The 18,338-nt window shown below is 43.6% G+C and overlaps 1 protein-coding gene across 1 annotated transcript in view; it reads left to right on the top strand.

Moving 5' to 3' along the window:
- The window catches only part of chid1 (chitinase domain containing 1), a 315,372-nt gene that overhangs the window by 84,864 nt on the left and 212,170 nt on the right, over positions 1–18,338 (top strand). The window contains exons 7-9 of the mRNA XM_072272154.1: positions 7,512–7,604; positions 11,832–11,933; positions 13,693–13,848. Coding sequence (XP_072128255.1) covers positions 7,512–7,604; positions 11,832–11,933; positions 13,693–13,848 — 351 coding nt within the window. The remainder of the gene's footprint in view (positions 1–7,511; positions 7,605–11,831; positions 11,934–13,692; positions 13,849–18,338) is intronic.

Here is an 18,338-nt window from a genome sequence, read left to right on the forward strand (position 1 = left end):
TCTGGATACCCCCACCATAGGAAACATCCTCCCTACATCCACCCTATCTAGTCCTTTCAACATTCAGTAGGTTTCAATGTGATCCCCTTGCATTCTTCTAAATTCCAGTGAGTACAGGCCCAAAGCTGCCAAACGCTCCTCGTGTTAACCCCTTCAATCCCGGAATCATTCTTGTGAACCTCCTCTGGACTCCCTCCAATGACAACACATCCTTTCTGAGATATGGGGTCCAAACTATTGACAATACTCCAAGTGCTGCCTGACTAGTGTCTTGGCTCAGCATTATCTCCTTGTTTTTATCTTCTATTCTCCTTGAAATAAATGCCAACATTGCATTTACCTTCTTTACCACAGACCCAACCTGCAAATTAACCTTCTGGGAGCCTTGCACAAGGACTCCTAAGTCCTTCTGCACCTCTGATGTTTGAACCTTCTCCACATTTAGATAATAGTCCATGCTGTTGTTTCTTTTACCAAAATGCATTATCATACATTTCCCCACACTGTATTCCATCTGCCACTTTTTTGCCCATTCTTCCAATTTGTCTAAGTCCTGCTGCAATCGCATTGCTTCCTCAGCACTACCTAAACCTCCACTTATCTTTGTATCATACACAAACTTTGCCACAAAGCCATCAATTCCATTATCTAAATGAGTGGAAACTTCAGCTTGTAGGGTTTTCACAATTACAATGGGTTAGTCATTCAGGCTAAGAAAACAGTATATGCTGAGTGTTAAGCCAAATAGACAGGTTGGGGGCTAACACTTTCATGGATTCACAGCACAGATTAAGTAAGGCAAATTACTTCTGTAAGTTTTATATAAAATGAATAGGTCCCAAATCTCTTTGCTACCTTGCAATCTGTTTGAGAACAGGAGTAATAACCTGCCTCTTTTCTGTTGTGTCCAAGATATCCAGACACATCTGTTCTCCCATCCCTCATAACCTAAAGTCCCATACACATCTCCTTACCCATTTTAGGATGTGTTGTATTTTCATGCCTTCTGTCTTTCACTTTAATATGTGAAAAGCTCAACCATCCATTGATACATTGAACAATCTATTGAAGGGTCTCAGCCTGAAACATCAACTGTTTATTCCTTTCCATGGATGCTGCCTGACCTGTTGAGTTCCCCCTATCTGTTACTCTAGACTTTCAACATCTGTAGAATGTCTTGTATTTACAGTGCATTGATATTTATGTGAGTTTCCACCTCAACAGATAAGGTATGCAGCCCTCTGCCAAGCTAATCATTTCAGTAATGTTTAACATAACACACTGTGAGCAGAATGTAAATTGACTTCACCAGATGTCATTTTACAGAATGTGTTGCTCAAGGTAAATTGAGAGAGATGTGAAAATTGCCACCTTTGTTGTCATTTAAATATCATGTTCAAAATGACTGCCAATCCTTAAAATAACTGAGTGATCTAGACAAGGGCTGTGCTCAGGAGTTAGCTGATAATGGGTTTATTTTAATGGAACAACAGTTTAAATAAAGTGATAAAGATCAAAGCATATTTCTATTTGTGATTAAGTGAAAATCTGGCTCTTGCAAGTGTTCTCCTGCCATCTAACAAGATATGAAGACAATTACTTCTGGACTGTTCACTTACAAAAGTTGCAAGGGCATTCAAAAGCTTTTTACTGTATCTTGCTGAATATAGCAATAACAAAGCAATTCCACATTTGCCTCTAATAATGTCTAAGTGAATTTGGATGACTCCAGATCTTAGCCAGTATTTATCTGGGAGTTCTATTGTGTTTTATTGTGACTCTTGCACAAACAATGCTGGGGATTTTCTCTACAGGATCTTGTCAAGAGTCACTGGATAAACCAGACTGTCAAAACAACAGTGCCATTTTGTGAAGTGTAAATTGCTGGTAGTGTTTTGCAGTCCTTTATTCAGTTTCATAACGAATTGCAAGATCTCTGTTCAAAATGATGCTTGTTATCAATTTAACGGCATGTTCTCAAGCATTATCTTACTAGGGGCTGTTAGGTTGAATCAAGAATGTACTACAGCAGCAACCTGTTGCCTATTTAGTACTTCAGTAATATTTGAATAATATTGTAAATATATTATTTGATTAAGCATTCTTTGTTGTTTATATAATTAATTATAGGTTACATGTAAAAGTATGTGAATGGCATACGTCACCACGTCATTTGTGGTAAACATAATTGTCCAAGCACTGTCAGTTCAGTGATAGGCTTAATGATGCACTGAGAGATTGTTATAGTGGCATTCAAAAATGGCTCCTAACTGAAATACAACTCACATTTAAAAGAGCAGTTGAAATCGCTGTATCAATGGAAACAGCAGTTAGGGTTGCAGTTAGAAATGAAGGTAAACATGAAAAAATTGCAACATCTAAACAGAAACTGGTCTGGACAAAGAAATTGTGTTACCATAGTGGCAGGTGCGGTCATACACCAGACCAATGTAGGTTTAAAGACGAAACTTGCAGAAATTGCATCAAAATATGATACATACAAAAAGCATGTTGGGCAGACAAAAATAAACGGTCTGTATAGGGAAGAGAAAAAGATGAAAGTGAAGTTGCAGTTTCAGAAAGAGCACTAACCTGCATGCTGCTGATGAAAAATCTAGTAATGATGTGAGTGACACAGGACTGGTTAACCTTGAGATTTATAATGTGAAAACTAACCAGAGAAGCACTGGACGTGAATGGCAAATTAATTAAAATATAATTGGGCATTTGCTCAGCTGTATCAGTCACTCCACAAAATGAGATTGAATGACATTTCAAAGCAGTGTTCTAGAATGATATTAGAAAACTGAAACATATCAAGGATAAAATAGAGTGAATGAAAATGCCACACCCAAGTTTTACAAAGCCAGTCTGGTTCCTAGTATCATCCATGATAATGTGGACAGTGAGCTAGATCACATGGAAGTTGAAGGAATTCTCTTCAATGCTGAGTGGAGCCCATGGGCAATACCACCAGTCTCCGTAGCCAAGAAGGATGAATCTTTCAGGATCTGAAGTGATTTTAAGGTCACCATCAACCCAGTGCTGAAAGTAGATAATCCCTCTGCTTAGGATAGAGGATATTTTTGCAAACCTTTCTGGAGGAAAACACTTTAGCAAAGTTTACGTTGCTGGGGCCTACCTTCAGATGGACATGAAAGAGTCCAAAGTATTTCTCACCATGAACACTCACAAAAGGCTTTATTGCTATAATAGGCTTATTTTTGGAGCAGTATCTGCACTTGCACTCTGTCAGGAAGCTATGGACCAGGTACTGCAAGGCTGCCCAAGCACTCAGTGTTTCCTGGATGACATCATTGTTACCAAGTATTAATTCTTTAAACCAAATATCACTTACTATGGTCACACCATTGACTCTCAAGGATTACATAAGTGTTTTGTGAACATTTAAGTAATGGTGGATGGCCCAAGGCCAAAGTATGTGTCACATTTGTGGTCTTTTTAAGGATGTGTCAATAACAGATTCCTGTCAAACCTGGCTGCTGTGCTCCTCCCATTGAACTCCTTACTACAGATTGGGAAGAAATGGCAAAGGACAAAGCAGTGTGAGATGACTTTCCAAAAAACAAAGGAAATGGTGATGTCAGACACTGTACTCACACATTATGATCCACATCTTCCAGTGAAGCTTGTCAGTGACACCTTGTCTTATAGGTGCAGTCATGTCACATGTAATGAGTGATGTAAGAGAATGCCCTGTAGCCTTTGATTCATGTTCCCTTACCACTGCAGAGAAAAAATATATACAGATTGACAGGCCTTGAATCTGGTTTGGGGTGTAAAATATTTCAACCAGTACTTGTTTGGGAGAGAGTTTCCGCTCATTGATCACTAGTATCTATTTTCAATCCATTGAAGGGTGGTCCATTAACAGCAGCACACGGAGGACACAATTACAAAATCGAATTCAAGAGGACAACTAATCATGAAAATGCTAATGGATTGTCCCATTTACCCTTGGAAAAAGAAATACCTGGAAATTTTACAAAAGCGGACACTCCTTAGTGTAATCTTCCTAATGCAAATCAAAAGTCTCCTTGTTACAGCAAAGATAGTCCAAAGGAATACCAGAAAAGACCCACACTGTCACAGGTTTACATGTCTACCCAAAATGGCTGGAATGTGCAGCAGAAACTCTAGTTCCCCCATTTTTACCAGTGCCGGGATGAACTTGCCCTTGACTAAGGTTGCCTTATGTGGGGATTGAGAGTTATTGTACCATCAAAGCTAAGGTGTTGGAGGAGCTACATGCCAGTCCTCTAGGCATGGTCAAAATTAAAGCATTGGCTCAAAGCTTTGTCTGGTGGCCTGGGATAGACTAGTAGATCAAGCAGCTTGCCATACACTGCTCGGGATGCCAACCCGTTCAGAAAAGCCAAAAGCAGCATCTCTCTCTCCCTGGAAGTGACCTGCATTGCCCTGGCAGAGGACTCCTGTGGACTTTGACAGACCATTCATGGACACAAGTTTCTTGCTAGTAATAGATGCAGCTACAACGTGGCCAGAAGTATTCCCAATAGCCTCCACTGCAGCCTAGCACACTGTTGAATTGTTGAGAAGCCTCTTTTCAAGGATTGGTGTTCTAGAATATTTAGACAGTGGCAATGGACAACAGTTTGTTGTGGAACAGTTTCAGTCATTCTCGAAAATGAATGAAATAAGGTAAGTTTATCTGCACCATACTACCCAGCTACAAATGACTTGACGGAAAGATTTGCCCAGAGTCTAAAGAACGTACTGCAAGCAACGTCAGCCGAACACACTGCACTGACACTGAATCAGAAGCTTGCAAGTTTCATCCTTGCTTATTGCATTCCAGCAGACTCCACAACCAACAACTTACCAGCTATGCTGTTTGTGAGACATCCCTTGCACTCATGTTTGGATCTCCTTAAACCCAATCTCAGAAGGAGCATGCAGGACAAACAGCTGAGACAAATTGAGGGCTCCTCAAACAAGGAGGTTCGATGTTTCACTCCTGGACAAGCAGTCCTGGCGAGGGACTACAGAGATGATCAAAAGTGGGTACTTGGAAAGATTAAGGACAGAACTGGATCACTCTCCTACACAGGGGAACTGGCTTGTGATGCCATCTGGAGACAACACATTGATTAGGAGATCAGAGATGATTGTTGGAGAAAAAAAGGTATCCAGAGCTGTCAGAACTACTTCCTGATGTCCCAAAGTCAACTCCTATAGCCACCACGGGGGAGGCCACAAGTCTCACCTGCTAAGCAGTGACCCATCTCCACCCCATCAGGAAGGACATTACCCCACAATGTAAGAAATCCTCCACGGTGATGAAATCTTTAGGCCTGAATGGGACAACTTAAAATATACTGTGCTGTGGATGACTGTGTAGTAATTGTACAGTATATACATGAGGAGTGTTGTGTATTTACTGCTTCAGTAATATTGGAAATATATTGTTTGATTAAGCATTCTTTGAGGTTTACATAATTCATTTTGGGTCATATATATGAATGGCATATGTCATCAGGCCTCATTGCTGCTATGTACCCGTCTTGGTTCATGCTCCCATTATAGTGATTTTCAAAGCAAAAATAATCCTTTCTACTTATAATTATTTTCTCGATTATCTTCAGATTGTTTCTGTTAGTTCTCCTTTTCCTCTATTGAAAGGTGTAGATTTTCAAGATTAACTGTTGTCTGCAGTTAACTGAAATCCCCAGTTCTTTCTTCACTGCCTCCACTAAAAGATAGCAGAGTTTTAATTACTTGGCCAGTATCTAGCCTTTTGCATATGTGTATTTATTTCCCTTGGAAGTTTTCATGTTTTATTGTTTCACAACATTGAATTATAGGGGATTTAATTTGGCTTTTTTGACACTGACCAACAGAAAAAGACTCTTTTGGGTCAAAGTGAAAACAGATCTCTACAAAGTGATCTAAGTTAATTACAAATATAAAACACAAAATAATTGATTGCATAAGTATTCACCCCCTTTAATATGACACACCAAATCATCACTGGTGCTGCCAGTTGGTTTAAGAAGTCACATAATTAGTCAAATGGAGATCTGTTTTTGGAGACCTGTATGCAGTCAAGGTGTTTCAATTGATTGTAGTAAAAGTACACCTGGATCTGGAAGATCCAGCTGCTGCTGAGCCAGTATCCTGGCAAAAACTACACCATGGAGATAAAAGAACACTCCAAGCAACTCTGTGAAAGGGTTATTGAAAAGCACAAGTCAGGACATGGAAACAAGAAAATGTCCAAGTCACTGAATAACCCTTGGAGTACAGTTAATTCAATCATCAAGAAATGGAAAGAATATGTCACAGCTGTAAATCTGCCTAAAGCAGGCCGTCCTCAAAAACTGAGTGACTGTGCAAGAAGGGGACTAGTGAGGGAGGCCACCCAGAGACCTATGACAACTCTGGAGGAGTTACAAGCTTCAGTGGCTGAGATGGGAGAGACTGCACTTACAACAACTGTTGCCTGGGTACTTCACTGGTCACAGCTTTCTATGGTCTGATGAAACCAAAATTGAGCTTTTTGGTCATCAGACTAAATATTATGTTTGGTGTAAGGCAAACACTGCATGTCATCAAAAACACACCATCCCTACTGTGAAGCATGGTGGTGGGGCATCACACTGTGGGGATGCTTCACTGCAGCAGGCCCTGGAAGGCTTGTGAAGGTAGAGGGTAAAATGAATGCGGCAAAATGCAGGGAAGTCCTGGAGGAAAACCTGATGCAGTCTACAAGAGAACTGCGACTTGGGCGAAGATTTGTTTTCCATCAAGACAATGACCCAAAGCATAAAGCCAAAGCTACACAGGAATGGCTTAAAAACAACAAAGTTAATGTCCTGGAGTGACCAAGTCAGAGTCCAGACCTCAATCCAATTGAGAATATGTGGCTGGACTTGAAAAGGGCTGTTCACTCACGATTCCCATGCAGTCTGAACAAGCTTAAGCAGTTTTCTAAAGGAGAATGGGGAAAATTTGTGGTATCTAGATGTGCAAAGCTGCTAGAGACCTATCCATACAGACTCAAGGCTGTAATTGCTGCCAAAGGTGCATCCACTAAATATTGACTTGGTGAGCAATTATGCAATCAATTATTTTGTGTTTAATAATAGTAATTTAGACCAATTTAACCAAGGGGGGGGTGAATGCGTTTTATAGTCTCTCCCTCTCCCTGCCCCTCCCCTACCCCTCTCCCTCCCCCTCCCCTAACCCTCTCCCTCCCCTCTCCCTCTCCCTCTTCCTCCCCTTCTGCCATTTCCTCCCCTTCTCCCTCTCTCTCCCCTTCTCCCTCTCCCTCCCCTTCTCCCTCCCCTTCCCCCTCTCCCTCCCCCTCTCCCTATCCCTTTTTCTGTCCCTCTCTTATATGAATGTATGTGTGTCGTGCTACAAATTCGAAGCTCCATCCTGCAACACAGTGCACTCTGGGAATGTGGTAGATACAGGTGCAGACTGTGAGCATGTGTAGCCTCTGATGAGATGTGTTTGTTTTGCAGGGAACTCACTCATATGATTTGGCACCTGGCAGAAGCGCTGCATGGAGCCATGCTGAAAATTTTGTTAGTGATCCCGCCAGCAATCACTCCAGGGTAAGCACCAGATTACGTAACAGATCATTATGCCCAGCAGAACTGTGAAAGCAAAATATTTGGATGCACTGAACAGTGAGATGTATCTGTACTAATGATAAGGCCATAAGACATAGGAGCAGAATTAGGCCATTCAGCCCACTGAGTCTGCATCGCTTTTTCATCCATTTCTCTGTGAGCACCAATTTTCTGCCTCCTCCCCTTAACTCTTCATTCCCTGACTGATCAACAATCTATCAACCTCTGCCTTAAATATTTAAATATATCCAGTGACTTGGCCTCCACAGCTGTCTGTAGCAATGAATTCTACAGATTCACCACTCTCTGGCTAAAGAAATTTCTCCTCATTCTAAATAGACATCCCTCTATTCTGAGGTTGTGTCCTCTGGTCTTAGACTCCCCCAGCACTGGAAACATCCTGGCCTTTCAATATTTGATAGATTTCAATGACATCCCCCTTCATACTTCTAAAGTCCAACAAGTCCCAGAGCCTTTAAACACTCTTTATATGATAAGCCTTTCATTTTTATTTTCATGAACCTCCTTTGAACCCTGTCCAATGTCAGCACATCCTTTCTTAGATAAAGGGCACAAATCTGCTCACAATACTCCCAAGTGAGGCCTAACCACTGCCTTACAAAGCCTCAACATTACATCTTTGCTTTTATAATCTAGTCCTTTCAAATGAATGCTAATATTGTATTTGCCTTCTTCACTGCCGACTCAACCTACAAATTAATCTTTTGAGAATTGTGCATGAGGACTTCTAAATTCCTTTGCAGCTCAGATTTTTGAGTTTTCTCTCCAGTTAGAAAATGGTCTACTCTTTCACTTCTTCTACATTGTATTCCATCTGCTACATATTTGCCCATTCTCCTAATCTGTCTAAATCCCTCTGTAGCCTCCTGCTTCCTCAACACTAATGCCCCTCTGCCTGTGTTTGTATTGTCTGCAAATCTGGCCACAAAGCCATCAATTCTGTCATCTAAATCGTTCAATACAATGTGAAATGAAATGGTCACAACACAAACTCCTGTGAAACACCACTAGTCACTGGCAGCCCATCAGAGAAGGTTTCCTTTATTCCCATTCTTTGCCTCCTGCCAATCAGCCACTGCTTTATCCATACTAGTATCTTTCCTGTAATACCATGGCCTCTTAACTTGTTAAGCAGGATCATGTGTGGCACCTTTGCAAAGGCCTTCTGAAAAACCAATTACACAACATCCACTGATTCTCCTTTGTCTATCCTGCTTGTTATTTCTTCAAACAATTCCAACAGAGTTGTCAGACAAGATTTCCCCTTAAGGAAACCATGCTGACTATGGTATATTTTATCATGTGCCTAGAAGTACCCTAAAACCACATCCTTAACAATTGACTTTAGCATTTTCCCAACCACTGAGGTCAGACCAACCGGCCTATAATTTCCTTTCTTCTGCCTCTCTCCCTTCTTGAAAAATGGAATGACATTTGAAATTTTCCAGTTTCTGGAACCATGCCAGGATCTTGTGATTCTTGAAAGATCATTACTAATGCCTCCACAATCTATTCAGCCACCTCTTTCAGAACCCTGGGGTGTTGTCCATCTGGTCCAGATGATTTATCTACCTTCAGACCTTTCAATTTCCCAGGCACCTTCTCCATATTAATGGCAACTTCATTTATTTCTTCCCCCCGACACTTGAACTTCCACCATACTGCTAATGTCTCCCTCAGTAAAGACTGATGCAAAATACTTATCCAGTTTGCCCGCATTTCCTTATCCCCCATTACTAGCTCCCCAGCATCATTTTTCAGCAGACCAATATCTTCTCTTGCCTCTTTTTTACTAATAATATATCTGAAGAAACTTTTGTATCCTCTTTAATATTATTGGCTAGCTTGCCTTTGTATTCCATCTTTTCCCTCTTTATGACTTTTTTAGTTGCATTCTGTTCTGCTGTTGTCTCATGCCTCTGGAATTTTGTTTACTCCACTGTAATACTGATACATCTGACTTTAGCTTCTTCTCAAATTGCAAGGTGCATTTTATCATATTGTGATCACAGTCTTCCAAGGGTTTCTTTACCTTAAGCTCCCTAATCAAATCTGGTTCATTACACAACACCCAATACAGAAAATGCCCTTCTCCTAGTGGGCTGAACCACAAGCTGCTCTAAAAAGGATTTTACAAATTCTGTCTCTTGGGATCCAGCATCAACCTGATTTCCCAATCTACCTGCATATTGAAATCCCCCATGACTATCGTAACATTGTCCTTTTTACATAGCTTTTCCGTCTCTCATTCTAATTTATACCCCACATCCTGGCTACTGCACAAAGGCCTGTATGTAACTCTCATCAGGGTCTTTTTACCTTTGCAGTTGGGGAGTGGGCTATTAAGGAGTGATTTATCAGAGAAGAACAAAATAAGCTCCAACTCTTCCTTGTTTTCAGCCCTTTATTTTCGGACTGACATTAAATCTCCTGCACTGTGCCAATTAATGAGCTTCCCATTGCATTGTTTACGTCTCAACTGCTCAGCCGACTGAAAGAGCCAGCCTGGTAACTTGATTCCAGATCCATTTTCTGGCGACGATTGTGTAGTATTCATTTCCATTCATGTTCCCCTGTTGTGGGCTGTATCAAAGGGGGTGATGAATCAGCAGACAGGAAGCAAAGGGTGGGAATAAACGGGACCTTTTCAGAATGGCAGGCGGAGACTAGTGGGGTACCGCAAGGCTCAGTGCTGGGACCCCAGTTGTTTACAATATATATTAATGACTTGGATGAGGGAATTAAATGCAGCATCTCCAAGTTTGCGGATGACACGAAGCTGGGTGGCAGTGTTAGCTGTGAGGAGGATGCTAAGAGGATGCAGAGTGACTTGGATAAGTTGGGAGAGTGGGCAAATTCATGGCAGATGCAATTTAATGTGGATAAATGTGAAGTTATCCACCTTGGTGGCAAAAATAGGAAAACAGATTATTATCTGAATGGTGGCCGATTAGGAAAAGGGGAGGTGCAACGAGACCTGGGTGTCATTATACACCAGTCAGTGAAAGTGGGCATGCAGGTACAGCAGGCGGTGAAAAAGGCAAATGGTATGCTGGCATTTATAGCGAGAGGATTCGACTACAGGAGCAGGGAGGTACTACTGCAGTTGTACAAGGCCTTGGTGAGACCACACCTGGAGTATTGTGTGCAGTTTTGGTCCCCTAATCTGAGGAAAGACATCCTTGCCATAGAGGGAGTACAAAGAAGGTTCACCAGATTGATTCCTGGGATGGCAGGACTTTCATATGAAGAAAGACTGGATGAACTGGGCTTGTACTCGTTGGAATTTAGAAGATTGAGGGGGGATCTGATTGAAACGTATAAAATCCTAAAGGGATTGGACATGCTAGATGCAGGAAGATTGTTCCCGATGTTGGGGAAGTCCAGAACGAGGGGCCACAGTTTGAGGATAGAGGGGAAGCCTTTTAGGACCGAGATTAGGAAAAACTTCTTCACACTGAGAGTGGTGAATCTGTGGAATTCTCTGCCACAGGAAACAGTTGAGGCCAGTTCATTGGCTATATTTAAGAGGGAGTTAGATATGGCCCTTGTGGCTACGGGGATCAGGGGGTATGGAGGGAAGGCTGGTGCAGGGTTCTGAGTTGGATGATCAGCCATGATCATAATAAATGGCGGTGCAGGCTCGAAGGGCCGAATGGCCTACTCCTGCACCTATTTTCTATGTTTCTATGTTTCTATACAAGAGGGGGATTGAAAATTTGGCTGAGTGGTGTAATAACAACAACCTCTCACTCAATGTCAACAAGACCAAGGAGCTGATTATAGACTTCAGGAGAGGGAAATCAGAGGTCCATGAGCCAGTCCTGATCAGAGTAGCAGAGGTGGAGAGGGTCAGTAACTTTAAAATCCTGGGTGTCACTATCTCAGATTGCAAAAAAAGCATGACAGCACCTCTACTTCCTCAGGAGTCTGCAGAGATTCAGCATGTCATCAAAAACCTTGGTAAACTTCGATGGATGTGTGGTGGAAAGTGTATTGACTGGCTGCATTATGGCCTGGTATGGGAACGCCAATCCTTTGAGCAGAAAATCCTACAAAAGGTAGTGGACTTGGCCCAGTACCTCATGGGTTGAGTGGCATCAGATAAGGATCAATAACGCTTGTCAATGCAACACCCTGTTCCTGCTGTTAATTATCAAAGCTGACTTTGTCTCTTCCACTTTCAAGGACCAATCAGTCTGGGATGTTTAGGAAGCAGGACTTTGACCAGCTGGTGCAAATTGTGGATGGATTCAGTCTCATGACGTATGACTACTCGAGCACACCTCGGTAAGATCTGTGATGAGGCAGTTCCACCCTTTATCATGGTGTCATTACAGCCACCAAGTCTAAAGCAGAATGTGATTCTTTCTCTGGGTCTCTGACACTGGGTTTGCATCTCACCTACACTGTACCTGATCTGGTCCCACCTACCCCTTATCTCCAGGACCATGTTTGTGTGTTTATGTACCTGTGGGTGTTCGTATCCCTGTGTATGTGTGTGTCTGGATGTGTTTGTGACCCTGTGTGTGTGTGTGTGTGTGTTCGTTCATGTATATGTGTACATATGTTTGTATGTGCTTGTGTGCACAGAACCATTATTATGGGTTCAGTGCTGATTGGTTAAGTGGAGTGTTGCCGGGGAGATAGCCACACCTTGTCCATCATTGTCTTGAGCCTCGGTTCTCACAAGTACAGTGCAGTGTTCCACTTCCCTCTCATTCCAGAGAGTGGTGAATCTTACAAGCTGGAACTGGGCTATGAGAAGGAGCAGAGATTGAGACAGGGAAGAACTGCCCCTACTCAAACTGACCTCCCTCCTATCCATCATCTCCACTGCCACTGTCTTTCTTTGGTACCAGTTTTGGGACATGAGCTGGAAGAGAGAATGGCAGTTCCAGGGAAATACAGACGCCAACAGATATCAGCAGGCTGCTGGTACAGACAGTCAGTCCCCTGCTGCGAAGGAAGGAACACTTAAATGTGAACATAGGGAGGTGTAATCTAGCTCCACTCAGGAGCAATGGCCAGGCATAGGGTGTGTGGATTGGAGCTAGGAGCTAAGGGTAGTGCTTTTTACCTATGGATCAAGAAAATAGTTCAAGACTCGGACTTAACTTCTGAGTTCCAGAAGAGAAGGTGTTGACTTTTCAAAGGGCCACGCTGTAGTTTGGTTACTTTTTCAAGATAGTTTTGCAAAATAAAATGAAGGTTGATCTCAATAAGTTTTATATGGCATTCTGCATGACAGCCCCTCATTCATATTGTGCCCATACTGAAGAAATGCAAGTTCAGTGGAAAGTCGCCTTTGATTCCTCAATATTCTCTGCCTCTATTTCCAAAGGACCTATTCCGTGTGTCCGTTGAGGGTAGGGTGAATATCCTCCATGCACGTTCTGTTGGCTTTGCATGGTAAACATGTGTCTGTACCACCACCAACTATTACCAGCACCACACCAATGTGCTGGGAAAAAGCTTCTATCTGAGCAGTAATACAATAAATAGAGTGCCAGGAAAACCTGGTTCTCCATAAGTGGCCAACGATCTTCTTTAAATCACAAACGTGATCTTCCAAAACTTTACTCACTATTGGTAGCTACTTATCAAATCTCTGATGCCAGTGCCAATATTCAAAGTCACACTTTGCTAACTAACTAGGTTCTTGAAAATTACTTGTGTTTTCAGGACTTGCATTTGCATTGCACATTAAATATTTCAGGGGCATAAGTGGCTGCAGATGCTGAAATCTGAAGCTAAAAACAAACTGCTGGAGGAACTCAGTGGGTCAGGCAGCATCTGTAGAGGGAAATAGACAGTTAATGTTTTGGGCCTTGTTTTATTCCTGATGAAGGTCCAAAATGTCGACTCTCCATCTCCCTGGATAGATACTGGCCAAGATCCTCCAACAAATTTCTTTTTTTCTCTAGAATCTTTAGGCTTTCATTTTGTTCTTTTCCTTAGTTTGGATTCAGTTTGTATGATTTGCTGCAGGTTTGATCCAGTTCAATGTGTTGTAGCTTTGAGAGCTGACCTTCCATTTGCCTTCCAGACCTGGCCCCAACTCTCCTATCCCCTGGATACAAGCCTGCGTTGAGGAATTGGATCCCGAAGCAAACTGGAGGAGTAAGATTCTACTGGGACTGAATTTCTATGGGATGGATTATGGTACATTTGCAGGAAATGCAGAACCAATTATAGGACAGAGGTAAGATATACCATCTGTCTTTTCTTTCTCTTTCAAAGCAGGAATTATTCATGCTATACATTCCCCCTGGATCCTGTCGCTGTTCCATGCTGGAAGTGTTGATGGAGCAGATTCACTGACCATTTAATGAACTAGGACCACTGAAGTTACTACTACGTCGACTCAGGCCTAGGGGGCCGGCATCGGGCAATACTGAAGTTCAAAGGTTTGAATTCAGTGCTCTGAGGTCTCATACAAGCGATAATGACTTTCTATGATCTGCAGTTTTTGGCTTAACTGTGAATAACCTTTAACTACTTTTGGTTAAACTGTTCCTTGTTTCATGTCCCTGAGACCTTGTACACAAAGATAGTTTTATAGCACAACAAGCAATCTGCTGGAGGAATTCAGCCGGTTGAACAGCTTTTGTGTGGGTGGGGGGGGGAGGATGAAGGAATTGGTGACATTTCAGGTGGAAACCCAGCATCAGTTGATCTGAGTAGCCATGAAACTTAAAACAATACAGTACAGGAAAACTCCCTTTTATCCATGCTGCCTGTGCTGACCATAATGCCACTTTAAACTACACATCTGACTGCACATATCCTTCCATTCCCTGCCTGTCTAAATTTTTCCTGAATATTACTATCTTATCTGATTCCAGCACTGCCCATTTCAGGCACCCACCACTCAGTGCGTAAAAAACATTCTCCTCACCTTAAAGCTATACCCTCTAGTATTATAGGAAGAGGTGCAGTCGACGTTTCAGGCCGAGACCCTTCGTCAGGATTAACTGAAGAAAGAGTGAGTAAGGGATTTGAAAGTTGGAGGGGGAGGGGGAGATCCAAAATGATAGGAGAAGACAGGAGGGGGAGGGATAGAGCCAAGAGCTGGACAGGTGATAGGCAAAAGGGGATACGAGAGGATCATGGGACAGAAGGTCCGGGAAGAAAGACAAGGTGGGGGGGGACCCAGAGGATGGGCAAGAGGTATATTGCGAGGGACAGAGGGAGAAAAAGGAGAGTGAGAGAAAGAATGTGTGCATAAAAATAAGTAACAGATGGGGTACGAGGGGGAGGTGGGGCCTTAGCGGAAGTTAGAGAAGTCGATGTTCATGCCATCAGGTTGGAGGCTACCCAGACGGAATATAAGGTGTTGTTCCTCCAACCTGAGTGTGGCTTCATCTTTACAGTAGAGGAGGCCGTGGATAGACATGTCAGAATGGGAGTGGGATATGGAATTAAAATGTGTGGCCACTGGGAGATCCTGCTTTCTCTGGCGGACAGAGCGTAGATGTTCAGCAAAGCGGTCTCCCCGTCTGCGGCGGGTCTCGCCAATATATAAAAGGCCACATTGGGAGCACTGGACGCAGTATATCACCCCAGTCGACTCACAGGTGAAGTGTTGCCTCACCTGGAAGGACTGTTTGGGGCCCTGAGTGGTGGTAAGGGAGGAAGTGTAAGGGCATGTGTAGCACTTGTTCCGCTTACACGGATAAGTGCCAGGAGGGAGATCAGTGGGGAGGGATGGGGGGGATGAATGGACAAGGGAGTTGTGTAGGGAGCGAACCCTGCGGAATGCAGAGAGAGGGGGGGAGGGAAAGATGTGCTTAGTGGTGGGATCCCGTTGGAGGTGGCGGAAGTTACGTTGAATAATATGTTGGACCCGGAGGCTGGTGGGGTGGTAGGTGAGGACCAGGGGAACCCTATTCCTAGTGGGGTGGCGGGAAGATGGAGTGAGAGCAGATGTACGTGAAATGGGGGAGATGCGTTTAAGAGCAGAGTTGATAGTGGAGGAAGGGAAGCCTCTTTCTTTAAAAAAGGAAGACATCTCCCTCGTCCTAGAATGAAAAGCCTCATCCTGAGAGCAGATGCGGCGGAGATGGAGGAATTGCGAGAAGGGGATGGCGTTTTTGCAAGATGCAGGGTGAGAAGAGGAATAGTCCAGATAGCTGTGAGAGTCAGTAGGCTTATAGGAGACATCAGTGGATAAGCTGTCTCCAGAGACAGAGACAGAAAGATCTAGAAAGGGGAGGGAGGTGTCGGAAATGGACCAGGTAAACTTGAGGGCAGGGTGAAAGTTGGAGGCAAAGTTAATAAAGTCAACGAGTTCTGCATGCGTGCAGGAAGCAGCGCCAATGCAGTCGTCGATGTAGCGAAGGAAAAGTGGGGGACAGATACCAGAATAGGCACGGAACATAGATTGTTCCACAAAGCCAACAAAAAGGCAGGCATAGCTAGGACCCATACGGGTGCCCATAGCTACACCTTTAGTTTGGAGGAAGTGGGAGGAGCCAAAGGAGAAATTATTAAGAGTGAGAACTAATTCCGCTAGACGGAGCAGGGTGGTGGTAGAGGGGAACTGATTAGGTCTGGAATCCAAAAAGAAGCGTAGAGCTTTGAGACCTTCCTGATGGGGGATGGAAGTATATAAGGACTGGACATCCATGGTGAAAATAAAGCGGTGGGGGCCAGGGAACTTAAAATCATTGAAAAGTTTAAGAGCGTGAGAAGTGTCACGAACATAGGTCGGAAGGGATTGAACAAGGGGTGATAAAACAGTGTCGAGGTATGCAGAAATGAGTTCGGTGGGGCAGGAGCAAGCTGAGACAATAGGTCGGCCAGGACAGGCAGGTTTGTGGATCTTGGGTAGGAGGTAGAAACGGGAAGTGCGGGGTGTGGGAACTATAAGGTTGGTAGCAGTGGATGGGAGATCCCCTGAGCGGATAAAGTCGGTGATGGTGTGGGAGGCAATGGCCTGGTGCTCCTTAGTGGGGTCACGATCGAGGGGTAAATAAGAGGAGGTATCTTCACCTACCACCCCACCAGCCTCCGGGTCCAACATATTATTCTCCGTAACTTCCGCCACCTCCAACGGGATCCCACCACTAAGCACATCTTTCCCTCCCCCCCCCTGCATTCCGCAGGGATCGCTCCCTACACAACTCCCTTGTCCATTCGTCCCCCCCATCCCTCCCCACTGATCTCCCTCCTGACACTTATCCGTGTAAGCGGAACAAGTGCTACACATGCCCTTACATTTCCTCCCTTACCACCATTCAGGGCCCCAAACAGTCCTTCCAGGTGAGGCAACACTTCACCTGTGAGTCGACTGGAGTGATATACTGCGTCCGGTGCTCCCGATGTGGCCTTTTATATATTGGCGAGACCCGACGCAGACTGGGAGACTGCTTTGCTGAACATCTACTCTCTGTCCACCAGAGAAAGCAGGATCTCCCAGTGGCCACACATTTTAATTCCACATCCCATTCCCATTCTGACATGTCTATCCACGGCCTCCTCTACTGTAAAGATGAAGCCACACTCAGGTTGGAGGAACAACACCTTATATTCTGTCTGGGTAGCCTCCAACCTGATGGCATGAACATCGACTTCTCTAACTTCCGCTAAGGCCCCACCTCCCCCTCGTACCCCATCTGTTACTTATTTTTATGCACACATTCTTTCTCTCACTCTCCTTTTTCTCCCTCTGTCCCTCTGAATATACCTCTTGCCCATCCTCTGGGTCCCCCCCCCCTGTCTTTCTTCCCGGACCTCCTGTCCCATGATCCTCTCGTATCCCCTTTTGCCTATCACCTGTCCAGCTCTTGGCTCTATCCCTCCCCCTCCTGTCTTCTCCTATCATTTTGGATCTCCCCCTCCCCCTCCAACTTTCAAATCCCTTACTCACTCTTCCTTCAGTTAATCCTGACGAAGGGTCTCGGCCTGAAACGTCAACTGCACCTCTTCCTACAGATGCTGCTTGGCCTGCTGCGCTCACCAGCAACTTTGATGTGTGTTGCTTGAATTTCCAGCATCTGCAGAATTCCTGTTGTTTCCCTCTAGTATTATTGTATCTTCCTTGGAAAATGAATCCTATGAATCCTGATGAAGAGTCTTTGGCCGAAAATATTAAATTCCGATTATTTCCCACAGATGCAACCTCATCTTCTGGGTACTTCCAGCATTTTCTGGTTTTAGTTTAGATTCCCAACATCTGCAAGTTTTCTTTTTAATTTTCTCTTTCTAGTTGAATTCACTGCTACTTCTCTTTCAGGACCTCCAAACCTGAAGAAGTTCTGTTTTGCTCTGATGTGAGATTTCTATCTTTCTCGCCTGCCTTGTTCACCCTCCATGGTGTCTTTTTCCCTTTTTGTCTTTGGACAAACCCAGTTATGACGAAAGGACTTGAACCTGAAACGTTAATTGAGTTTTTCTTCCACAGATGCAGACCAACCTGCTGAGGGTTTCCACCATTTTCTGTTTTAATTTTAGATGTCCAAACGATACCGTCCCAAATTTTATAGCAGTAGTCAACCATAGAGCATTGAGTAAACTTCAGACAGTTGCACAAGCTGTTTCTTTAATTCTCAGGTAATGTCAATTCAGTAATCCACATGTTTCTAATCAAGTGTTGAGCAAAGCGGACAAGGATAGGAATTTCCATTCCTTTTGAGAACAAAAGTGAGCCAGACTATAGTTTTAATGATTTTTATAGTTTTGTGGTCTGAT

The sequence above is a fragment of the Mobula birostris genome, chromosome 11 (genome assembly GCF_030028105.1).
Source record: "Mobula birostris isolate sMobBir1 chromosome 11, sMobBir1.hap1, whole genome shotgun sequence".
In the NCBI taxonomy this organism is placed as follows: domain Eukaryota; kingdom Metazoa; phylum Chordata; class Chondrichthyes; order Myliobatiformes; family Myliobatidae; genus Mobula; species Mobula birostris.